The 26909-nt window shown below is 43.5% G+C and overlaps 1 protein-coding gene across 1 annotated transcript; it reads right to left on the bottom strand.

The window, feature by feature from the left end:
• Positions 1-24169: 24169 nt before the first annotated feature.
• Sgf29 (SAGA-associated factor 29) lies at positions 24170-26570 on the bottom strand. Its single transcript, XM_076763234.1, has 2 exons — positions 26438-26570; positions 24170-25280 (listed from the first exon to the last, which is right to left on the bottom strand). Exon 2 carries the CDS (start codon positions 25179-25181, stop codon positions 24300-24302), a length of 882 nt encoding a protein of 293 aa, XP_076619349.1. The 5' UTR covers positions 25182-25280; positions 26438-26570; the 3' UTR covers positions 24170-24299.
• Between the last annotated feature and the right edge of the window lie 339 nt (positions 26571-26909).

The raw sequence follows: 26909 nt of genomic DNA, 5'->3' as shown, positions 1-26909 counted from the left end.
ACGCCATTCTTCTCTTCATTCAAATAGCTCTTTAATCGTTCCGCTATCCGACTTTCTTCGTTTTTGAATAGGTCGTGCACCTTTCGCTCGTTCTCCGCTCTCAATTCCTCCTGACTCCCTTTCCACCCTTGTTTTGTCTATTCTTTTTTCCCGTGCTCTCGATTCTCCCACTTTCGCCCCGAAATATCTCCCTCGGTTGTCATGCTCTTAGCCCCTTTGCGGCGGTACAATTAGGGGCGAGTTGATAAATCATACCGCTTAAATGATTTTATCTCGTGTTTTCTGCTTAGAGCTAGTTTATACACAATCGTTTTTCCATTACGCGATTACAGACGGACACAAGTAAGTATTATTTATGAATAGCATATTCTTTAAGTAGGGAATATTTTGTCTAAAAGCACCTACTACACAGTTCACTATGTCAACGTATTCACGATTGCATGCTTACAATTCGACTGATACGAACAGACTAACGATACAAATAACCGCTAGTCGTACTACTGAAGACGGAATGTAAACATTACAGAGGACAAGGAACATGAAAGTGTAAACGAAAATGATCATGCTACGCGAAGGCTTGAAACGATTTTCAAACTCGATTTTCTCGTAAACGAAACTTCAAACGGAAAAATATTATTCCTTTTTCTCGACTTATTTTCGTACGCAGAATTACCCTCTGTCCGATAGTACCACCCGTCCGGTAACACCCTGTATATTGTCTGCTGAGAAGTTTGACCCAAACGATAACGAGATTAGTAATAATAAAGAAACTGAAGGGGTAGGATTTGGTGACCCGTGCGCGTTTGGCAACTCACTCCTAATTCGTAAATCGTTCCGGTGGTTCGCGTTTCTCCATTTCCCTCGTCTTCGTCGATCCCGCGCCTTTCCGGCTCGTTCTTTCGTTTAAATTCTATTCGCCTTCCTTTCTTCCCGTCTCCTCTACGGTTCTTTTGAACTCTACCCCGTCTCGTAGAACTCTTCTCTTGTCCTTTCCTTTTTCACGGCCTCTGCCGCCTCCCTCTCCGCCTCCATGGCACTGCCATTCTTCTTTGTCCGCCTCTCCCACGTTCGTGCCTATTCGGCCGGTTTTACTTACTTAGTTACTTACTTGTTCGTTTCTATCGGGACTCGGTTCGCTGTACGTGCCGCCGCGGCGGTGACTGGCTTCCAGGAGTGGCGGCTTGTCTCCTCCAAAGGAGCACAAAACCGACCGACGATGCTCGGCTGCGCGACTAGTCGGTCCGGCTAATTGGAATTGCATTAATTCCTTTCTTCGGGAGTTGCTTGCACGTTAGCCTAATAAGATCGCCTCTCAGTATGCACGACAGGTATCCTCCGTGAAAATCGCTGTTCCTTCCGCGTCCCTGACATTCCGCGCGTTTTTCGTACCCCAGGGAATCGGTACTTCTTCCGAGCATTCTATTACTCTGTTCCTTTCCACGATTTTTCGTTTTTTTTAACGATACAGTTCTAATTTTATTCCTCGGAAATAATAAAATATTTCACGATTTTTCCTCGAAAAATGGGAATGGAAATTCTCGAGAATTTTTGAGCACGGAGCGTCGCGTGATCTCGAAGGACGATCGACGATCGTTGAAGCTCGCGAACGGTCGGGCAATTTTTGATAGCGGAGCGAACAGGTACGAACGCTGGCCAAACGGGGCCACGGAAATTGGCGTCGTTAATAAAGTTACGTTTAAACTTGGCTTCACGCGAAGTTACACTTAAACGACTGCTAGGTATGCTAATATTTGTTGCTCTCGCGTTAAACTAAAACTACCGATAAAGTACCTACTTTTTCCAGAGCGACGAAGTCAAATTTAGCGAAGTTAAATACCCGCCGCAACGCGGTTGTTGCGGTCGATGAGAGAGACGGGAGTAAGAGTTTCGCAACAAATATTAATAATAATTAAACGCTAGCTGGTCGCGATTATTAATTTCTGGTACAACTTGCGTTTCTACGGTAATCTTGGGGTTTTACTTTGGCTGCAATTACTAAATTGTATTCGCGTGCTGGGAAAATCAATATTTCGCTATCCCAGTAATTACCGAGCGCCATTCGCGTGCGATAAAAGTCAATATTATGCTGTGTCGGTTCCTACGGCAGTTTTGCACCAAACAACGGAAGCTAAAAATTGGGCGAAACTCTGCATATTGTACTTCAACTTTAGTGTAACTAACTTTAAAAATTATTTCTAAATCAAAATTTTATTCCTCTTGGAATTTATTTTACGCTTTTAACTACATTCTCTAGTGTTATGTACCATCTATCACAGGATGACAACGTACAGATGCTTCGAGCTCTCGTTTATTAATTTTTAAAAGTACTTCCACTGACCTAAAAAGATTCCATTTGGGAAGTAGGCTAAAGATACACGTCGTTCTCGAGGAATTAAAAAGTTTCCCAACGATTCGAGGATCGACAAATTGTTTTTGCACAGCCGAAAGTGCAGCGAGGAATCAAAGAATGCATTGCATCGTTTCCACGGGACGAAACTTCTAACGGTTCTCAGCGGCGTGCTCCTATGTACAACGCGTCCCGTTTGAAAGGGCCGTATTCTCGGCTGTTTTATCCCACAGAAACGTATTATGATTCCGAATGCTTTCGAAGAGGTTTCTGTCGTCTCTTCAGGAACTTGCGCTTTCATTAAGATTTCTCGGAGCGTGTACGCGATTCCCTTTCTTCCGATGGTTTCTCTTCTCTCCCTTGAATGCGTGCCATTTAACCGCCGCTCAAACAACACGTACAATGTGCACGGTTATCGTTTGTCCCGCGTTTTTCCGCGTTCGCTCCATTTCTCTTACGACCCCGTTCGACCGCTCGAACGAACCGTTTATAAAGTCACCGTATAACGATTTCGTTGTTTCAATTTTTTTTTTCGTAACAACGTGATAAATGCAAACCTTTTCGAAACGCACACGCCGAAATATGTATTTCCATTAATCGCGACGACCCAGTTGGCGAACCTAGTTTCGTCAAACAACGAAATGGCACGGACGTCGTTCTTTACGGTGAACAGCTGTTGGATAGCAATCGCCGGCTGAGATGCAGGATCCGCAGAATTTCGAATGCACCGCGCCACGGTCAGAATTGCCATTCAGATCGCTGAACAATGCATCAGAGCGACAGAATTTTCTGGCCTCGTTGCGTCGAGTCGAGCGGATAATGGTTTCTACGTCACGTTTTACTCGTTAATTATTTAACCCTTTTTGGTATCGTTCGAATTGTTTGTCAAATATTTTTGTGCGTCACCACGATGAAAGAAGACATTTAGGTGGCTTCTTTTAGACGAATCTATCTCCAAAAGATATGTATAGAGAATTATCTACTTTTAATAAAATTTGAATACCAGGATATTCTGTTTCAACGGTTATGGTTATAAGGTTAAACACGTTATACGAAGGGAAATTAAGGGAAATTGAGGTAGTACTCCCGCGTCACATTTGAATAACGTGACTTTCCATAAGAAGGGCCGCGCGGTATGCATCGCGTATCGAGATTGTATCCGTGACTGCGCTTCACCGATATCGGTTCTCGACTTACCCAATTCAAACGGATTTTGAGGGATATACGCGGTGTCTAGCTTTCCCATTTCCTTCCCTATTTTCCCTAAATGGGAAAATATTACGGACGGGCCAGTCTGTTCGAAGCACGAAGCCGAAGTTACGAGAGTCTCACCAAACTTTTTCGAATCAACAACCACGGGCTTCTTCGCGAGAATTGAGTCTCGATTTACTAAAAAATAAAAGTAATAGTCAACGTTCTCAATTATTACTTTACAATGTTCTTTCACAAGTACTACGTTACAAATATATAATTTGCCATGGATCCCATCAAATTTTTTTAGGTGTTATTAAAAATAAAAATATCCGTGTAATCGCTCAAGTATTTCTACTAATACAAGGAAGTTAAGAATTAACTGTGTGATTTGTGTGTCATTTAATATCGCCGTCTATAAGATAATTAAATGATTCGAGACTTTTCATAGTTAATGTATAGTTACAGGTACAAACGGCATTTTCCACGGTTTCATTCTCTATTCGCTTTTGCGATTCTTTTTTCTTCCGAAAATAGAAAGAATAACGACCACGTACGAGGAGTTCGTGTGGCGCACCAATTTCCTTGCTTCATTTCAAATTCCTTCTTAATCGACGGAAAATCAATACCATAGTTTCTAATAGTGATTACGCTCGAGAATCCCGTCTAAAAAATTCACGGAATGTTTTAACAAATTTTCATTCCAGTTTCCTGAGGAAATAATTATCACATATTTCAGATACATTTGTCAGATTAAAGTAATCGTATATGCAATCGATTCGTGTACTTATCCCACTAAGATTTATCAATACTCGAATCGTATAATTTTGTTATAAAATGGAGGCACAGTCACTAATTTCGCAGAGATCTTAAAGAACCCTTCGTCGTGGTTGATCCGCGCGCGTAACCGAGAAGCAACCAAGTCTATCTCTCATTGAGATTTAATCAACTCGATCAAACACAATAAATCCGCCGGTGGGTTAATAAATTCCCCGTCTAAACTCCCGCACTCGTAACCAATTACGGTTGCGTTTAATTATTTATCGCATCGGAGCCGGAGATTCCCCGTAGGCTTTGCAAATATCGGCGCGCACCGAATGCCGGAAACTCGAAACAGCCGGTCGGTATTTAATGGTCGGCCCCATATTTAATTACTCGATATATTTGTACAAATTATTACCGTGGAATTAAAATTCCCGCATCATTAATACATTACATGTACCGCGCTCGTTCGCTACGATATTTGCATTTTCCGCGCGCCCCTTCGATTTCATTATCACCCTGGACCAGCGGTTACACTCCAATAAATGGTCACCGCCCACGCTTTTTCTCCGCGACGTCGTCACGCTACTATCTTCTTCTTTTGTGCAAATTTTCAACAACAGTCGAATAAAATACATTTGTAAAATACCATGTAATTATAGGAAAGTGAAATAGGCTCATGTATAAAACAAATTGGCCTCGATTTGTTTTATATTATTTATAGAATTTTTTGTCAGTTCTCAGTATTTTTTAACGATGGATTTTAGATTTTCAACGAATTCCTCGAGAAGCTTTTTCTTTTAAGCATTAATTCTTGTCATATTTTTTATTTTCATCCTGGTACAGGCGAGTACGCATCCTGTCGGGTGTGTACATAATACGTACTAGCCAGTCAGATCGTTGAGCGACAGCGGGGCTAATGGACCACCCCTCTTCTTTCCTCTCATCAGCGACGGCTATTGTTGACTTCGTATCATCCTTCGTGACGGCTCCTACACAGATTGTACCTATACGGCGCCAACGTGTCCTCGCGTTTATCGTAGAAACGTCGCAGTTTCTCTCTGGAAATTTCTTTTATTAATCTGACCACAATGGCGCCCGCCCAGTCGATATCCCACCCTTTCGCTTCACGAGGGATAACTGCATCGAGAAATTTTAGACGGCTCGGAAATAATTCTGTCTAAAGATTCGACATTGAAGAAAGACTTTCAAACTGTAGAAACACCTGCGTTATTAATTTGTAAATGACATTCTCCCATCATGCTTCAATAAAACTCGATTTCCCACCTGTCCAGGGCTGACCACTGAAGATAGCTTCACCCGATCTAAGCTCCCGTCAACGTCGACACGATCGATTCGCAGACAGAGGTAACGCGTGCGACGGTGTCGAATAAAGCAGTAATCCGTTGACCTCTATCTGTCTAATTAACGTCTCGCTCGGGGATTTATGTTTCCCCGACAGCGACAACGACCGTTCACGGACATTGGACGAGAGAATCGTCGAGGGGTGGTTCTTGAAACAAAGAGCTTCTTCTCCGGGACTTCTTTTCGTTCTTTCGAGCTACTCCGCCACTGGGAACCCCCTTTAAACACATTTGCATCCACAACAATGCAATCCCCAATTTAACCTACCGAAAGGTCATTCAACCCTCCGAAGGAAAGACGTCTGTTTCCCCTAAAATCCGAGTGAAATTACAAGCCATTGAATCCGCGGGGTCCCTCTAGCGCGACTTCTCGCGGCGATTGCAATCTCCGTCGCGTAATCTCTTTATCTCTCTCTTTCTGCCGGTATCCAGGAACGATGTTACGCGACTCGCGTTTAGAAAGGGAGAAAGATCGGTGTTGTCGTGTCGCGGCTCGAGATGCGTGAATATAATGATAGAGACCGAGGGAGCACGGCTGGCGTACGGCTGGCGCTGGAGGGCCGCGCAGGAAGGACGAGGGTGGCGAACAGTAGACGAGGGGAAAAGAGTTCGAGGAGGCGGAGAGACGCGCACCAGCGAGGGTAATGTACTGTTCTCACCTCCGACAGGCCCTACGGGCTTCCTCGGCTATCCTTCGGTGGTGTACGCCCGAACGTGCATCGCCCGCCACCCCCGTCTATGTGCGTGCACACGGCACCGACAACGGACGTGGCCGCACGCACGCGTGCAACGCGTAGAATCGCGATACGTGCGGCTGAAACGCTCCCTTCGTGGATGCTCATCTGCGTCCGTATCGTATTTGGGCGATAGACCGAGAGACCAGCCACTTGCCTCCATCCACGCGATACAGTAATGATTCGAAAGATGATCCTCACTCCGGGAGTTGACACGTTCATCTTTCGTACGGTCGAGGCTCCTATCCTTGTTTTAAATGCTTTCCTTCGCGTTTCACTGACTCCAAGGGGGAAGTGTTCAACTTACGAATCACGATCATTTTAAGAATCATTAGTGGTATCTCTTTTATCGCTTGTCTTTTCAGTTGGACTAGTCGAACAACCACTTGAGTGCTTCATTTGTTGTAAAACTTCACCTCGAGATATTACTTTTTGGAATTTAGTAGGAATTAAATGTAATCTAGTCTAGACCTAATCCAGACTAACATCTAAAAAATAGTTGTAAAAGAGTGGTGTCACAAAACGAGTATCACTGAAACAAGGAATCAATGGGAGTAGCTTGAAGGAAGTATTGTACAAAATTTTTTAATTTGACGCTTACTAGTAAAATAAAATTAAGGAAAGTCACTGAACTGCAGAATTGCCCACTTAACCCTAGATCAGAGAAAGCAAAGAAAAATTGGGTCAAAGCTGAACGGGTTGGTTGTTTACCCAGAAGAGAATTTAGTAATCCTTGGTCGAGGTCGTTAAATAGAGTATTTTCATTTATCTCTGGCCACAAATTGAAGAGTTTTCTCATCTCGGTTGTTTCTGGTTCTGTTCCACTTAGTGCGATGGAACGTCCGAGGCAGTAGTCGTTGCTGTTCGCCATAACCCTCGAATCGTAAAGACAGCCTTGAACGAGCCAGACGAGGTACTCTTATGCTTGCTAACTATCTGAAAATGTCGAGATATCGGAGAGAATTCCTCGATTCCTCGTCAAGATACGGGTTATGTGTGGAGAGCACGCTCTTGAAGAATACATTAGTGCACTCCGACGAATACAATTTGATGGTATGAGAACGCCGGGGGTTCCAGGTCGCTCCAGTTAGACTTTATCTCCGTTGAAGTAGAACAAGTTGCATAATGACGTTGAAGGTGAAATTTATGAATGTCTTGCTTCCATGATTCGATCGGATTGTTACATAACTGTGAAACGAAGAAATTTCGTAAGGAAGTGTAAAAGAAAAAAATTCGAATTTAAATTTAAACCCCGACTTCTGGTCATTGGTTTAGGCGTTCCACGCGATGTAAAAAAGTTTCAGCATTCGCACCGAATCGACCCGCAAAATTGCGGTCACGATCGTCGAACAAGAATCCATTTTCATAGGGATGTAAAGGTGAAAATTAAAGGTAGAGTTTCTGGTTTAACATCGAGTGTACCACTCTTCTACACAAATGGATTCCACGCACAATTCGATCGACCTATTAAATAAAGACTCATGCATATATGCATGGTCGCCTCCGTGAACTATGGTAACCAGAAACGTACGTTCGCGAGACGAAGGAGACGCCAGAGGGATAGAAAGAGAGGGTAGACGGCAGTTCAGTCAGAGCGGCAAACGAGGGGGATGAAGAAGAGAGAAACTACGACAAGGGGCTGCTGACAGACAGTGACGGGTACCACTTTATCCGCGACACGATTCTGCGCTTACCACAGCCCACCCGTTCACCATCGCCGTCACCGATGCCACCCACGACCGATCTGATCTGATCTGAACCTACTCGATCCGATCCTTTACCCGCGCTCCGTATATCTGTTGCCTCCTCTTTCGATCTCTGCCTCCTCTCCTTTTTCCTCGTCCCGTGGTCCCCGCTCGATCCACTGTTTACCCTGCTTTCGTGTTGCTTATTTTTATCGAGAAGACAGACACGTTTCCCGTAGCGGTAAAAAGAGGAGCGACTAGGATTCGGGAATAGAACACCGATCCGGCCTCATTGCTTAGCGAACGTGCTTAAAAGATGCACGCTTTCTATGGAAGTTCGCTGTAAATTTTCGAATAATGAAAGTCGGCGGTAGACAACCGTTCCACGGTCTCGTGAGAACAAAAGCGTTCAGATTTTTCTAAATATTTTCTTTTTTGCGTCACTCTTTCTTCCCAAAATAAGTAATAGAGATCCTGGTGGACGAAAAATGTTTAAAGGAAGCGGTCTATCGGTTATCGAGCTGTCCATTTCGAGTCGCGTTGTTCCATTTTTCGCAGTTTCCAACGTTTCCAACGAGTCAATTTCCGTGCATGAAGTAATCCGGTGCACCGTAACATGGATCACGCTTGCCGCTCTACATACTTGCACGAGTATTATGGATTTCTAAACCTCACGGAGCGCACACACGTGTCGTGTGTACGCTATATATTTCCATGCATCCGCAAATGGTGTATGCACGGATGCCTCGACGCATCAGCGTGAATCGAGCGTAGGTGAAGGCTGCAAGTGTCTCTTCCTCGGGAATTGCGGCGACGAAACGAGCGAAACTTCACCAACCGGCCTAATCTTACGCCACTGAGATCTCCGTTTGATAGAGGCACGTTAAATTTGCAGTATGCTGGTTGTCGTTTAAATTCGGTTACTCGTAGTTGACGCTAATCGCACAACACGCGAATAATTTACTACCACGAGAGTTCGATCGAAATTCTCAGTTTCCGTCTTATTTGTGCTTCTCGCTGTATCTTTCCCTGCAATTAATATTTGTAATTATAGGATTCGAGGTAAGAAACGTTTCGACTTTTACGATTCGATACGCACCTTTCACTGCCATCTATCACTTTCTTTACTCGTTAAGTAATTGTAGGTTGATCAATTCGCGCAGATCGCGTCGCGGATATCGGGCGTTTGAGTAATGGCCATCGCGCGAATAAGTTAAACCGAACGTTCGGCCTAACGTCGATAAATAACAACGCTAATAGCGGCGAGATTAGTAACAATAAAACAGATAGAACGCGGGGGGAACTCGCAATTCGCGATAATGCACGGTGCAGCTATTCGTATCCTGCATTTATTCAGGAACTTCGTGCAAACGCCGCGGCGTACGAAGCATCTGGTGAGCCGCGATCTTATCTCTCATAAAATATTATCGAGGCACCATCTGCCAGTTACGCAAAATCCGCCGTGGAAACATTGCGTTTATCCATTCCGCGATGTTGCAGCCGCGCGGAAGTAACGCATTCGGGAGATTAAAGAAAGTAATCGCTTAGGAGAATGTATGTATCTTTGAGCCGTTCCTGCTGGCTCCTAGTCTCTGTCTCGCTCCGTCCGCGGAGAACGACTGAGCGTTCTTGTTCGCGTTCAATGAAAAATTTACGGATTAATATTCGTCGGATGCGAGCGGTTTCGTATTTAAGAAGGAAAACTTCCGCGACTCGCGGACCGAGAAACGAAGACACGGAAATGACGACGAATTTCCCAACTTTCGGGATAATGAAACTGAGCAAGGGAGGTAAAAAAAAAAGAAGAGAGAAAAAAGGAGGAAACGAGGGAACGAGTAATCATCGTTTTTCTCAGACGAATAGAGCCTGACGAGATTTTCTCGTTCTTCCTTGGCCCGGACGTTTTGGCTGGCGGCCATCTTTCGCGCATCTCGGTCACGATAGAGCCAGCGCCAAATATTTTGGCTGTCCAAGGCCATCGAGGTACAAATCCCATCGTACCATCTTATAGCTACTACTTTTAGATAACAATTTACAAAAAGATTCGCTGGAAATCGGTTAATCTCGGACTAGAAAACACCTTTGCTTTCCTTAATCTGATAGTTCACCTGTGTGTTACCAGACATGTTTAGACTCACGCACCCTCTCTCAAGACGTCACGCGAGCCAAATCCCTGTCATAAATCGCTCGAAAGCAACATGGAGGCGTAACTCAGCCCGACGAGTCGAGTCGGCAGGTGTAAACAAACGCACGTGATCGGCATTTGACAAGTCCGTCACTAAACATCAACATTTGCCCCGGCGTTTGGCAGCCAATACCTGGAGCTGCGTCTATCGCGCGATTTACACGCGACTGTTTTGTTTATTTGCCCTGTTTCGACTCGGACATAGTATGGTGACGTGTGAGGCAATTTTTTGAAGCTTTCAATCACATTCTTGAAGTCTGAGTTCTTGAAACTTTCATTTAACGCTTAAACAGTCAATTTGCAACATGATGCAACCCTTAAATGTTTCTAAAACCCAATTAAGAGTGTTATTAATACTTGTCTCGCTACGCTTGTAAATTATTTGGTAAGTTCCATCAATTAGCCAGCGTGTTGAAGCTTGAAGGACTTGACAAAAGTTTGAGCCTACTTGAACAATACTACTTGGGATCTTCGAAAGGTCCTGCGCAGGGGGGTGGGTTGTTTCGCGCGCAAAAACCAAGCCCCTCATCGAGGACCTCCAAATTACCGGCATTTATATCCTGCGAGCGGGGAAACCGTCGCCGCTAATGTCGACTTCGGAATAAACGCTTCGTAGAAGTCGCGGCTCTTAATTACCGGGCGGCCCGCCGCAAAACTTTGTCTTGCTAAAATAGTTATGAATATTTATAGTTTAATTGCGAAAGGGAAACCCGTAAACGCGGCACGGCGGCCGCAACCACGGCAACCCCCGCCGTTTTGTTTTCTTTCGCCCCCGCCCCCGTGCGCTTGTTACTCAACGGGGGATTCATGAAAATATATTTTCGAGGGAAAACGAGACTGCGTCTGCCCGCCGACTGTATTTGCACGGCTTTAATTACATCGATGAAATTTCGTACACGCGCATTCGGGTATGGGCCTTTCGCTTGGTGATTAAACGTCACGGGCGCCGCTTTCATCTTCCGCGACGACGTGATTAGTTTCGCGGCCAGAGAAAATATTCGAGGGAAAGGCGAACGAAAGTAGCGATAGCCAATCGCGCGCGGATAAACGGACACTTCTTTCCGTGAAAGCGACCGCGAAAAAACGTTGTTTACGATTTATAATTCGCTCTCAAAGCGTATCGAACGATGGAGAAGATCAACGGTAATCTGTTGTGCACGAAAATACACACGGGGGCCACTGGAAATCTCGTGCGTAGGGGTGTACCGTGGGACAAAATAAATTTTTAATCCGTTCGCAAACGTTAGCGAATTAGTTTCGGCTAGAAATTTATTTTGGTGTTAGATTCGCTAGAGAACTCGTCGATAAGAGTTTTCAACTGAATCCAGCTGCGGATGCACCTCCAAGATGGAAACTGTCTCGTATAAGAAAAGTTTTTAGATCAAACTCTACGGAAAGAAGGAACGCGAGAAAGATCTGCCATCTAATAACTAACTTGTCGAGGGTTCGAGAACAAACACGAAGTAGCCGAGTAACCTCGATACGAGGTGGAATCTTTTGTTATTTTAATGCAACTAGAAAAGAAAATTATAAACGTGGATGTTTTATGGAGAGCCAGAAGGCGTCGTTTGAAATCCAAAGCGAAGGCAATCGACGGAAAATGCGTTTTCCCTCGTCTTTCCGGAGTTCGAGGTCGGCTTCTTTCGTGTAAACAATAATCCTGCCGTGTAAACAGTTTGATAACGAGAAGGGTGTAGGCCCGCCCGGCTCGACGAGAAGATCGAGAGATGAGCTCGAAAGCGGCAGCCAGTGCACACGCGCAGCCACGCACGCGCCGTGCCGCGTTTATTTAAAAACATTGCTTATGTAAAGCGATGCAAATGCCACGCTCTCGTATTTGGCGTGCAAACACGCGGCGCGTCTCCGCCGAGGCTAATGACGTTCGTCTGCCGCCCTTTCGGAGCCGCCACTCCGGTATTTCCAGCGATCTGCAGAGACACGAGCCCGTAGGTTCCGCGTGTACACGGGAAAACCGGTGTAACCGCGTCGAGTAACTCGCGACGACCTATCGGGATCCGGCGCGCTCGATAGAATGCTGGAATTTGCGTGTTTTTCACCGATACGAAACCGGCATTTTGATTCTTCCCTGGGAATAAATCGCCACGCAGAGAGAATGCACCTGGATGGTTCGCAGATTTAGCGATAAGAATATTTTGAAAAAGCAACTCTTATTGGCGATTCCAATAATCTATACAAAACTTGTTGAATACGCTTTGGAATTTTTTTCAACCCAAACGAGATTCTCAAACGAGAACGAAAATTTTGTATGTGAAAAATTACTTAGGTACAGTACTTTGAAGGGAATAGTTAACGGTTAATTTTTTTCTTTTTTTGGAAGATTAATTAAACTTCAATAATTTGTTTACTTCCTGACTGAGAAACGGATCAATTGTGTGGAAGTAATACAATTTTACACGAGCAATGTATTGCAGCTCGAAATATCCAAAATATCTAAATAATCAATTACAAGCATTGCAAGATATAACATTTGTTAATTAGCAATTGTAATGGAGTCGTAATTTTATACACAGAATAATCAGGATAATTAAATGAATTGCAAATTAACAAAGCATCTGGGCAACCTAATTATGAACAAGTGATTCCATATAATCTTTCAATATCATCGCGATAACATTGTGCAAGTTGCATCCAATGTTATCTATTCTTTGAAGCTTTCATCCCTTTCAATGCTGCGGGATTTCTCTATTCCCCATTCCCTCTCTTCATTCATCTGTGAATTTAATAACAATTCAATAACTCAATAATCTGTACTTTCGGTAAAATATTATTTACTCGTGAAGTATTTGAAGCTCATCGAGGCGGAACACATCATTTTCAAAATGATAGTCTTCAGTTTCCAAAGCATCTGTTTAACACTTTAAATTAGGTAATCAAAATCAAACGCAACTCATATTTGTAGCTTATCTGGATGCTTTATTAATTTGCAATATTTTTAAGAAAAATGATTTGAAGTGCGATTATAATTAAATTGTTGAAAAACTGAACATCAGATTTAGGGAAATAAATCGTATATCGGGAAGAAATGAAACACTTTTCATATTTATGAATTAATTCTTCACCGATGCAGCCAGAATAGTGTTCAGAATACTGATTATCCCATCCCACAGAGTGACTCGATTTTTTACGCAGTGTATTTTAGCGATACAATCTGTGCGCGACGTCCCCGAGTTTATTTCCTCGTTCTCCCCGGTTTCATCGCAGCCCGCGAAAGACCCTACTCTGCGTGAAGATACAGGATGTTGAAATCCACCGCTGTGACGATGCTCCCTTGCTCGTTACACCCACCCTCGCAGCATTTCACCCTCCAGAAGGTGTTGAGATTATCGATTTTCACTGACTTCCGGTTAAACGACAATTACTCGGTGCAGATATTTCTCAACTTGTGCATTAAATTTCGCGAAAGAGCATAACCTTTCTATGTAAAAGATAACTTTCGCGTCAACAACGATATATTTATTATCAAAGTAGAACTAATTTACTGAACAAAAGAACTCGAGTATTTCAGAAAATGATCATCTTTAAATGCTCTTGGAGGAATCTTAGAATGTAAGAAGAAACATAGTAATGCAAAGGAGAAATGAAAACCGGCTAACAAAGGCGGAACAAGCAGGTCAAGCTTTTAATCTGAAAATTCGAAGTCTAAGGTACTCTAGTATACAAGTTCAACGGAGTGAGAAAGTAGAGACACGGTTTCTTAAATAAAATCACGTGCTTCACGGAGCCGGTTTGTTAAAGATTCCAGTGCAAAAAAAAAACGAGGGACTGGTGGCTTATATTAATTTAAAATACTCTGTTTTCCACTTTCACTTAGCAACATTATTATCCTCCTTGGGTGTCGCTTTGTTAAACAAGTATAAAGAAAACTGGATTATTTTGATGCTTTAGGAATGAAAATATATTTCTAAAAATTAGCGAAATCATGAAAATTAAAGTTCGAAACTCGTGGCGAATGCAGAGCACTTGCTTATCGATTAAACACAAAATTGTCAGTTTACGTTTTGGTATTCTTATTCGTGTTTAACGATGGACGTGACGTGGTTAAACTAATCGCCAAATTTCAGTACCGAACTTTGCGGCAAAGTTGCTTGAGCGGAGCGGATACATCGCATGACGCGGTATCTAACTTTTAACGTCGTTTTTCCCGAAACTACGTTTTCCTGGTCGACGTCTCTAAAAACTTTGACCCCAATGAACACATACAAAACAAGAACATCTTAACGATCGAGGTAACAGCCATGATATTTGTCATCTCTTTACTTCAATTTATATTATGCCACGTTTTCTATCGGATCAATGCAATTTTAAATATCATTAATATCAGTAGTGCATTTATTTTCACCGAGAAAATTGCAAGAAATGGGGAAAACCAAAGCCACCACCCACCATCTTTTTCTTAAAGAGAGTAAAACCAATTTTGTTTCTTTACGATTTGATCGTTCTGCCTTGAACGGAGACACACACAAAATAAATCAGAAGCTAAACGATAAATTCAGCCTCGTGGTTCTATTCATCTTCATGAATAATGTTACAAAATACAATTATAATATTTACAAATACTGAAGATGACTCGAATCTAAGGGTTGACAGGCAAAATTGAATCGATGCTTATTTATTATATTTGCAATCTTTTCTATATATCGTATAGATGAATTTTTTAGTGTTTTGGGGCACAGGACTACCCCTTAATTTCACAATGGCGCGTCTCCGGCGAGCAATTTATCCGCCAAAGTCTGTTTCGCCGACGCGAGGAAAACGCCAAGTTCGAAAGCGATAAAACGTCGTTCGTGTGTCGGGGTCGGGATTATCTCAATCGTCGGTACGACACGAGCCGTCTCGATGCACGCTGCTGCGCCCAGAATTTCCCGGATAATTTGGCCAGAGCGAACCGCCAGCCTGTGATTTGCGAGCTCCCAATGGATACAGACGACTCGGTACGGATAAGACGTCCGACGCAGACAGTTGCAAAGAGCGTGGCGCGGGGCTGGAGGAGAAGACAAAGGGAGGAAAGGGGGGGCAGGAGGTTAAGGCAAGACTCGACAATTTGCCATCGAGTTTGCGAGCGACTTCCCGGCAGCCTGAAGCTCCGTCTTCTAGACGAAGCGGAACAGAAACTACCTGGGTTAATCTATGTGAGAACCTAAGCAGCTGCCTTTGATAGAAGGAAGCCTGTCCTACCCTTATTTCCTTCGGCTCGTCGCCGCGCCGTGGAGAAACAACGGGCTCACTGGTGGCGGGTTTTCTTTTACCCCTGGCTCGATTACAATTTACGCGGAATGTCAGGTGTTTGTATATTGCCGCTGCAAGCAGTTTAGCTTGGAAATCGATATCTCCGTCTCGCGAATCCCGCGAAGGTAAACGCGAACCGCCGCGAAAGCGTTTGTTTAAGCGCCTGTCGGCTGATGCGTGCCGCGACACGGGCGAAAACGGCTTCCCGTTGTTTTAATAATCGACCGATTATGCTTTTGTCGGGTTTCGCCGGGGATTGCAAATATTTTTCTTCCTGCGGGACTGGCAAAGTTGGAACAATCGTACTCTTCCGCGTTTTCAATAGCGAATGAAAAGATTCGTGTTACGCTGTTCTAGCCAGAGAGGGTGGGAGTTTTATAATCACTTTAATACCAATATTAAATATCATTCTTTGTACAATAGACTGTCTATATCACAAAAATAAAATCTGACTCTCCTCAATTTGTTGGTTGAGTATAAATATAATTTTGCCGTCGTATTATACAGGGTGAATTGTACACAAGAAAACAATAACAAAAGTTCATATGAACATGTGTTTTCAAGTTGTAGCGAGTTTCCTCTTAAACACATTGTATCTATTTACCTTCACAATAGGTGTTTAAAATTACCTATTTGCATCTAAACATAAACCTGAAGACGCTTTACCATTGGCTGTCTTACTCAACGATCATATTTGTCAATTGTTGACGAGACAAACTTCCCATTTTCAGACTCAGATTTACCAGATTAATTAGTAGATGAATCCCATCAGATTCCTATGGTTTCATTCTCCTCCTGATGTACCAGTTTCGTTCACAGAAATTAACGAGTACGTTTTTCTTTCTGTTTCAGGTAAGTGTCATCCGTCGGTTCGATGGCGATTCGGGAGCGTCGGTCGCGCGGGTCCATTCAGCTGATAAAATTTCGGGTATCCAGCCGCGCGGACGCCTTCTGACAGCCGGCAGACGAAGATGAAAGACGCGGTAGCTGAACGAGCCGGACGGTCGAAAGAGAGTGAGCGACTCGCGGCAAATTGGACGCCGGGATGACGAATCGTCGCGGTGGCCGTACGCGAAATTCAATTAGGCCGGGTTCACCGGTTAACCCGCGGTCCGCCTTGGAACGAGCCCCGCGAGACTACGCGCGAGTCGATTGCGTCGCGCGATCACCGTCGACCGGATCGATGTCGCTCGATCGTCCCTCGGAACGACAGGATCGTTCGAGGGGGCTCATCGCTCTTCGAGCGGCCTCGTTTTTCTCTCCCCGATATTCTCCAACTTTGAAATATTGACAATCACGTTCCTCCGGCGTGTAAAGGATTAACCGGATGATGCACGATGCCCCGGGACCGTTCCTAAGGGCTATCGATAGAATCGTATTGACGGGAAACTTCGGTCCGCGGAAAAATTACGCTCGAACCCTCCTCGCATTTTTAGGACCCACGGGCGGACGAACTTCGAGTAAAATTAAATGTCAGGATCGCTCGAAGGATTCATGCTAATTCTTCGCTTGCTTTTCGCCGGGATGATTGATCGTCGACACCCCCCGCGCTGAAGAATAGTATTACAGCGGGAACTTGGGAGAAGAATTATGCAAAACACCGTTTTCCAACCCTATCTGGCTCGTGGCCTTTTATTTATTCACGTTGTTCCCACATTTCATGATTCTTGATAAAAATATTTTAATCTTCAGTCTAATTTTCCCTTGCAAGAGTTGTTTTGACTTTCTTTCAAAATTCTAGACATTCTACTATTTCTGGGGACGTATATGTTTTCGTTCGATACTACCACATCTCGCTCCGAAAGTTCGCACGAATTCCTCGTTTCTGAATTCATCTCGGCAGAAAACGTGTACTTCGACTCTAAACAAGTTTCGTAGAATGTGTGACAAAACACCTCGTGGAAACTTCGCGCACGGGACAGGGGAAACTTCAGATGTGCATTGCTGTCGATGCAGAAAATATTCTGTCGCGATCGAGCTTAATAATGGAGCAGCATGACCGGCGCGTATGAAGTCTGCAAAAGGGTCTCTTCCAAAGTAGACAGACCCAGTACCCTTTGCTTCAACACCGTGCTAGAATCGCTCGTTTAGTTTGATAGGGCAGCGTTGCAGCTCGTGTAGCGACTTCCAAGTTCAAGTTTCCAGGTTACAAAGGAGCTGTTCGCGAAACCTACTCTAGGGATAACTCGGCTCGCTTGCACTCGGCAGCGTGTGTTGCTTCGAGGTGTAAAGCACGGTGCTGGGGATTCGTACGTGACCGAAGTTCGTACGAATGTGACAGGAAACCGCATCGCGACGCATACGGTCATTCAAAACCGGTGCATTCGTATGCATAGAGCTGCTAAAACGGGGTGAATCGTTTCGTATATTGTTGCTAGGGCGGCGGAAGTCGTTGTATACAATTTCACGAAGTCAACTCCACGATAAATTGCATCTAGTGTGGACGAAACAAAATAAATTTGTACGTTGCTTTATAGAATTGAAATACGATAATTCATTTGATCTCACGATCGACGAGACTTTTTACAGAAAAGCGTAATTGACGGTTCTAGCGTTTCAAACGTGGATGTATACGCATGCATGTAGCAGTTCCTCATAGTTCAACAAACTGAATCCGAATATAACGACGGACGACACGGTTGGGAGGTGGAGTCGGGCCGTACAGCCAGCTGGTCCATGGGGCGCAAAGCTAATTATTATAATTCCCACGACAACGACCGTGCATTAAAAACTAATATCCCTGATGGGAACTCAAAATTAATCATCGCTGTGCCAGACATATCTGCTGACCCACTGAGACCTCGGACATGGTCCGGAAATAAGTAACTTCTCGAAAGGCCATCGGTCTCCAGAACGACCTGCGGTGGTCTGCGAATATTCCAGAACGGTCAACTCGTGAATTGAAACGCGGGAAGTTTGTTACCCCGAAAAAGAAGAACGCTTAACGGAATGATTAATAACGATCCACTCGTGGCATCGCTGTCCACGGATCACTATTTATTTCGGACGTAATTGAAATCCTAATGATTCACGAAATTACAAACTTCTCTAGGTGTTGGTCCAGTGTGTTTGTCAGAAGGATTTATCACGTTTACGATTGGTCATTTTATGCAAATAGATTTGTTACTGAATTTATTTTTGAGATAGGAATTCAATATACAGGGTGTTCGGCCACCCCTGGGAAAAATTTTAATAGAGAATTCTAAAGGCCAAAATAAGACGAAAATCAAGAATACCAATTTGTTGATGAAGGCTTCTTTAAAAAGTTATTAACAATTAAATTCAAAAATTTCAAATCGTTCTGGAAAAATTATTTTCGGTTGTGGGAGTTAGTTACAATCATTTTTGGTGAATAGACATACCCCCGAAATCCTACCCAATTTCGAGAAAAAAATTCGAGTAAGTGCTAAAAGTTATGGGTGAAAAAAAGACTTTCGAATCATCCTGCAAAAATTATTTTTAGTTGCAGGGGTCAATTGCAAGCATTTTTGGTCAACAGACATACCTCCGAAATCCTACTCAGTTTCGAGAAAAAAATTCCTTACCGAAAATATAATTTCTGGCCAGAAATGTCTGAACGAATTTTCATGCGAATCTTTAAAACGTCATAACTTCTGAACGAATTGGACGATTTTAATGTTTAAAAAAGCAAACTACGCGTCTTTTGATGGAGAATATGTACAAATCGTAAAAATATTCGAAAAGTTGGTCCTTGACCCCGCAAAATGAGAAAAACCTCATAAAAATGGTCCAATTTTCAAACAGCTATAACTCCTACAATTGTGAATATATTTCAATGAAACTTTTTTCTGAAGTAGAGCTCATGGGTACCTACAAAAAAGTATTAGACAACTTTTCTGTAGGGCGTCAAACAAAATTACTAAACATGAAAAAGGAATTTTTAAGAAAAATCGACAGGAGGTAGGTGCCTAAATTTTTCGACAAAAAAAAATTTTTCAAATCGTTCTAAAAAAATTATTTTCGGTTGCGGGGGTCAATTACAATCATTTTTGGTCAATAGACATACCCCCAAAATCCTACGTACTTTCGAGAAAAAAAATTCAGTGCGGTCGGACATTTAAACGTTAGTAACTGTTTAACGAAGCCTTCATCAACAGATTGGTATTCTTGATTTTCGTGTTATTTTGGCCTCTAGAATCCTGCATTAAAATTTATCCCAGGGGTGGTCGAATACCCTGTATAAAAGCAGAGGTGACCGAACACCCTGTTTATCATTCCTTATAATATACCAATTCTCCCAGAAACAAAGCGTCGCGAAGAAAAATTTTATTTCGCGTCATCGATCGATCAGATTTCGTGCAGCGCTGTACAATGTTCGTTTACGCTCTCATCAACTATTGTACAGCTTTATTAAATCGCGTTGGAATTACCCGAGTACGGAATGGCGCGTGACTGTGCCGTCAGTTTCCGCGAAATTAAAATTCTTTCGTTGAAAAGTCGTAAAAGTGTACGCTAATTTCCGGAACGATCTCGCGCGGTGTCGCGAGATAACGATCGCGATAACCGATTATGGGTCTGAATTATGAAGGAAGTTTTAAACTGCCCCGCCTTCATTGGCAAACGCAATTAATTAACGAGAAACCGCCCGCCTATGAATTATTTGCCCCTCCGCTCATCCTCCCTCTGTCCCGTGGCTCGCGCTCATAATGCATCCGTGAAAGAGATGGCTGATGATTCCGAGCATCGAAACCGTGGAACCCCGCGTGCCACGAAAGATAAATGCCCCTTTGATATACGGGAGCAAAAATCGTTTCGTCGGACGCGACCCGTCTTTTCCCGAATGCAGGACCTGGGCGTTGAAAAACATAACAAATTGTCCGCGTCGAAAGCGACGATCTCGTAAAAGAACACTTCGCTCTGACGCTGGCTACCCGGCACGGCTGACAGATCGTTATGACGTTGCATTCAATTACCCTATATTCCAGGGAAACGCAGCGTTCCATTACGCGGGCGTAAAGCAACTGCATTAGTAACTTTGAACTCGCTTTATTGCTCCCCCGTTGGAGCTAATTCGTTTCCCTCGACGGTATCAAAGGAAAAATTCTAACGAGTTCAATAAATAGAGTTTAATGTCGTTAAATAACGGTAGCGGGTCTGGTACCGTTCGTTTCGAGAGCACATTGTATCGAAGGAAAACAGAGTATTCGCCTAAGTAGCGTTACATCGTTCCATTCCGATCTCAAAGAAGGAACTTTGACAGCGCGAGAGGGTGGAACTAGTTTAAAGAGGAATTTCCTTTAGAAAGACGATTGATTGGGTAATTATTGGAACTTTCTTTAACGAAAACTTTAAAGAATACTATGGAGGCTTTTGCAGATATATTTGTTCACATTCACAAACTGAATTTTTTAAGTAAGACGTAATTCACAATGGCCTCGAGTGGTCAAGTAAGTGAATCAACTGTCAAGATTTCCGCGAAACGCGACAATTTTCTATTTGGTCGGCCACATCGACGACGCTATTGCTTTACATTGTCGTCGGCATTTTCCGTCTACTCAAAAGCAAAAGCTATTAATATCGAGATTTTTCTTGGTGGAAGCGGCCAGAACTCATTACACGTTCTGCAAGAGTTCCGACAGTTTTCGAGGCGAAGTTGGATTAGACGCTGGCAGCTCGTTAGCCGGTCTTATCGACCGTCCCTTCGTACTTGTACCATTGTACGGGGGCGTATTAATTAAAAAATGAAAATGTACGGGCTGTCCAACGCACGGGCCGCGTAATCTCATTTTCGCGTACTTTGTTCTCCACCCTATTCCAGAAGGACCATCGGTTTCCGATTTTCTCCTCAATATCGGGCTATCGACTACTCGAACGAGCTTCCGGTTGTCTTAAAAATGGAACTCTTCCCGGTACATTACCATTCGGACTTTGATTGCGTGAATCGTGAAAATTAATATCCAAATCGGTATCGAGCATAACATGATTAACTCCTCGCTGCTTAATATATTTTTCATTCAATGAATATTCCGATAAATCACTGCCCTCGCAAGTACTGGAATATTACGATCTTTGTGTCAGTATCGAACTTATAATTTTGTGAGGTATTGTTTATACTGGCTATTTTTGATATTTTCATGGTCAACGTATCTTGTCTCTTATCAATGAAACTTTTCTCGATTACGATATTTCCCGTCCTTGTATGGGGTTCGTACAGTAAAGAATTGTCTTTAACTACCGTAACCATTTCTTTTAATTGTTCAAATAAAATATGCCCGCGAGAGCACAGATGTAATTACCGGCGGCGAAGAAAAATGCCGTGCTCCATTACTAAAGGTTTAAGCGAACGTGGCCCGATCTGGTTTGCTCGGCGAAAACCAGGGACGAAGGTGAAACGAAAAGAGGATGAAAGAAAGAAGGGCACAGCGAAGCTGTCGAGGAGAGGTATTACTCAGATAACTGGGAACGTGAAACGAATGAACGAAGGGAACGAGCAGAAACGAGGGGTTATAAAGGGGTGAGAAGATGCCCTGTACGAATCAAGGATGGAAAGAACAGTTTCGGAAGGCTTTCGAAATTTTACGAACCTTGAATTTCCTTGTATTATACTAGGTTCGATTTCCCATACTTACGCCACGATAAATATTGATTCGTGGAATTATTGGGAACAGTGAACCTATACGTCAAAATTGCTTTCATCAACAATTTACCGATTGAATTAATTCGACAACTGAGAATGGTTCCTGTGAGTGCGGTATCGATTGGCGTGTATTTAGAGGAAATGTACCATTCGTTTCAAAATGGCTAATTGCTCCTTGATACACGTATCGAATATCCTGATCGAGGTCGTTTCGATTTCAATTATTCGTTCCCGAAGCCACATGGTTCGTTAATTGTTACGGTACAGAATCGCGATTGGCAGCTGGACAATCACTGTCACGGTATGTCACTATTCTTATGATTGATTAACCCCTTGCCTATTCGGTTTGAAATATTTTACCGTGCGGGAAATGTCAGGTCTTTTTTTTTCTAAATTAAAAATCTTGCAATTTTAAATTGAACAACTTATGATTTTTATAGATTCTTTTTTGAGTATTGAATTGATTTATAATGCACCTTCTTAATGCAAGTTATCTGATCGAGAGACACGTTGTCTGCAGGTTTGCTCTAAGAGACGACAGATAGAGCGACAGTCTAACAAATATGGCGGCCATAACCTCTCGAAGTCTATGCTATAACATATTCTTTTTTAATTATAATAATTGCACCTATATTCGTTGACCAGTAACAATGCTATTTAATGTTTTTTCTTAAACTAACGCAATATCTATGTATATTACAATGTACAGTAGACTTGAGATTATGGGATCGATCGATTCTAGCCCGACTATAGTTTAAACAGGGCGTGATATACTGTATTTTATAACAGCATGTTGAACACGAATTGTAACAGACCGAATACATTAACGCAACACCAAGTAAATATACGTATCATAGTACAGAACCATGAGCACCTCTTGGACGTGCACTATTATACTGTTTGATGTATCCTATTACTAGGTGTAGTCTGCCGAGTGCCTTCTCTTGTTTATTTATGTTCTACAGTGAAGTATAATATGCGTACTCAACGGTAACATTTAGATTTCCCTACTGGTAGGTTTCGCATGATGTAGAAGGATGTGTTTAGTATGAGAAAGGAGGTCCACGAGCAACGGTTTCTACCATTCTCCTCTGCGTATATTGTCCTAGAGTTATCAGAACAACCCACAATTAAGCCCAGGCACACAAGGTGTCCAAGAATCCCAGTTTATGGTATTACGGGCAATAAAATAATTTTTGAAGCGTTAGGACCTTCCTGACCCTACTTTGCGCGGCGATGCTTCCTAAGCCGCTCGGATCGTTAACGATTAGACGCGGCTACCCTCGGTTACTCGTAACGCGTCGTTCTAAGCGTTTCTCATCGTTAAAACTAATCGCCGGAGCAACTGGGACAATTTTGAGACGGATTCCTTGACGAAGTACATATCGACGCGACGAAAGAGGGGCCACTTTTTTATGATACTCCGAGCGAGACTAGTTAAGCTAAATAATGAATGAAGATTGGCTGGGCCTGTCTGGCGGGGGTTGGGGGCGGGCTCTGAGTCGCTTTGATGTCTGGCGGCAGCCACCGATTATGGAATCAATTATTGCACGGCACTCTCTTTCGTTCTGCGTCTCTTTTTCGCCCAACCTCGCCTTTCGATCGAGCTCCCATCGAAACCAGTGCCCTACCCCCCTTCCCGGCAACCCCCGAGTCTTCATCGCGCCAGCGCGAAGGGGAAGATTTATTCCGTATAGGAAGAAATTGCTCGGTCGGACAGTCACGGAGAACCGATTCCACGAAAGGTCAGACGAGTCCAGGTTAAGGTCCACCCGCTTGTATAAGGATGCCGCTATTATCGTCGTGTAATCTACGCCAATTACCCACGGACGAGTATCGCGGAAATAGGACCCTAACTGTCAGTACGTGCTTATTTCCCCCCCTTTGCGGTCCATCGGACGGGATTCAACTTAACGACAAACCATGTGATTTCGATAAAAATGCCTATATGTACGCGCGGCCAACGGAATGATTACGTTGCTTCCAAGCACCAGGTAATAGAGGGAGGGGTGGTTCGGGGGCCGGAATACCGCCGAACGCAATGATAATCCGATACTCGAAAATCATGAACTTTATTGTTTCCAATCAACGGTCTTGTGGTAGAAAAAAGAAAAAGAATTACGGTTCTAACGGTAACGAGCGCGAGAATCGAGGTAATAATACTGCTGCGAATCGATCGTCCTCCATTAACACTGGCTCTTGTTCTTTTTGCTCTCCTTGATGGAGATCACGTAACGCTGAGCGACGTTCAAAGGCGGGGAGTAACCGTCCGCGTAGGTTGCGTCCTCGAACAGGACCTCGTACTCCTCGGTGGCGGTGGTGGGCAGCTGATTCACCACCGCCTTGTAGAAACAGGTCGTTTGCGGGTACAACGCCATCACGATGGATCCTTTCGGGAACAGAGCGTGAGGATCAGTCTCGGGGTTGGCCCTCATGAGCGGAAGCGGCACCACTCGTCGTCGCGACAGGGTGTGCCTGTCCTTTTGCTCCTCGTCGATGTCGTCCACCTCGTATTTATTCGTGGTGGGATTGAACTGAACCACCTCCGCGAGAATCCAGTTTTCCTCCTCCTCTGAGCCCTTCACCAGCGCCGCCACCATGTCACCCATCTTCGCGATGTACGTGGGCTCGGCAGCGATCGCCCCGCACAAAGGCGGCGGCTTCGCCCCCGGTGTTTTGCCCACGTACAGAGGAAGGGTTTGCGCGGTGCTTAGCAGCATCTTCATCAGAGCGCCGCGTCTGATGGTCTCCTTGTTGCCCGCATTCCGTGCCTGTATCCGTCGTTCGTTTCTAATCGCTCGGATCTCGTTGATCTTTACGAGCGCCTTGCGCAGGATCTCTTCCTCCTGCTGAGCATCACCCACCGCCGCGCTGTAAAGGTTCTTCAGCTTCTGCTGATAGTAGGGGGACACCTTGTCCTCGGGGGTCACCTTCTCGTAAGTCTTTATAATGTTGTTCAGGTTGTGCTCCGATCGAACACGTTGCGTCTCCACCTCGTGCACCAGGTGGTACAGGTTCTTCAACCGTTCTTGAATCTGGCTCGCCGCGGCGTCCGCCGTGAACGGCATCTTGCTTGTAACTTCCGAGCGACGCCAATCAGCTTGAAAGGCGTGCAATGCGGTCCCTATGTTTGTATCTCTCGTCTGCGTTCCGCTGTGCGAGGTATTCTACGAATAAAAATACGCGGAGCGCGTTACATTCTTCCTATTTTTGCGGTGCTGGATCTAAAACGTCCTACGGAGGCTGGATTTTAACGAAACTTTTTGGTCTCTGTTTCACACACAACCATAAAATCTTAAATTACGTATCTTCTGCCTCTTTTACTTATTATAATTTGTAAATGATATTGTGTCTTCTCAAAATGATTTGAATTTTATAGTACTCTTATATGTATATATTAGTTTATACATATTTCTTTTAAATAAGATACTAAGGTATTTTGGCGCTCAGATAACAATGCAATATGGCGCCATTCGTTCATTTCCTTTGCATTAGATTTACATATATGTGGATATTTTAACCCCTAAGTGGACTCTCAATTTCAACTGAATTATTTTACTTAATGTTGATTTTTATCAAATTGGTAAATGGAAATCAACTTTCCTTTAAAGCATTTAAAAAATAATGAACTAAATTTTCAAATAATTACATTGACATATATTAAATAATTATTAGTTTAAACTGGCAGCGGCCTCAATAATCCACTTAAGGTTTAAGTAAAATCCAAAGTGGATACAATTTCTATTTTATCTAGCCTTCCTCAGGTTTGGAGTTACGAGAAGCGAACTGACTCTTTAATTCTCATTATTAAAACCAAATATACGTAGAACTATTTCACAAATAGTAGATAAAGTATCAAGAACCGAATAAAAATTACAATTCGTTAAAGCAGTACAAAGGGTATAGAACTCGTGTATGCGTTTATAATTATCCGAATAATTCTGAATACCCGCAGTGATATTTATAGAACTGCAAACAACGAAAAAAAAACTTTCGAAAGTTTCGCGCGCTGCGAGTTTCGAACTCGAGTCCTCCAGCACCGTGAACCGACACACTGGATGTTACGCTACAAAGTAACATCGTTAGAAACTTTTAATATCGTAACTTAAAATAGTTTGGAAAGTTCATAACTAACTATTACACCTGTTTGAATTATGATTCACGCGTGCCGTCACAAGATATATACGTAACAATGAACGTCAACAAAACAAACGGTCTGCTTCGAGTACAAGCGGTGGAAAACCGGTTACACAAATGGTTAGCGAATCGATAAAGGCGTGTTGGTCAATGGTCGTGTCCTGAATCTATCAAAATCGAGACGTACCTCATGCTGTACAAGGAAAATCGGTGTCCAATTCGTCGACAGTTACAGCGCAATGCTTGCCTTCCTAACGCGAAGTTGCAGGCTGCACTAAACCATCCCAACGTCGTGCAATCGACTGTGCACACGATTCTGCGCCATACTGCTTCTCCCACCATTCGTCGCGCGGTATATAACGTACGAGCTTGTGTCAAGGCGGTGCTGCCACCTGACGGGAAATGCTTAAACTAATCTAACCAGAATGCGTTTGACCATCGCGACGTGTACGTCGTTATCGTTAAAATTCGCACTAATAATCAATGAAACGCGAACTACGAAATTCACGTATAACTAAGGATATTGATGGAATGGAAAAAGTTTATTTTATCAACTCGTGACATTTGTTTTTCCGTTACTTTTGAAAGATTGATCGCCTCAAACAAATTAATTTAAAATTTGAAATTTGACCCTTTAAAGGCTGCAACAAATAAATTCC

The sequence above is a fragment of the Colletes latitarsis genome, chromosome 4 (genome assembly GCF_051014445.1).
Source record: "Colletes latitarsis isolate SP2378_abdomen chromosome 4, iyColLati1, whole genome shotgun sequence".
Classification (NCBI taxonomy): Eukaryota; Metazoa; Arthropoda; class Insecta; order Hymenoptera; family Colletidae; genus Colletes; species Colletes latitarsis.
This window is presented reverse-complemented; position numbering and strand designations above follow the sequence as displayed.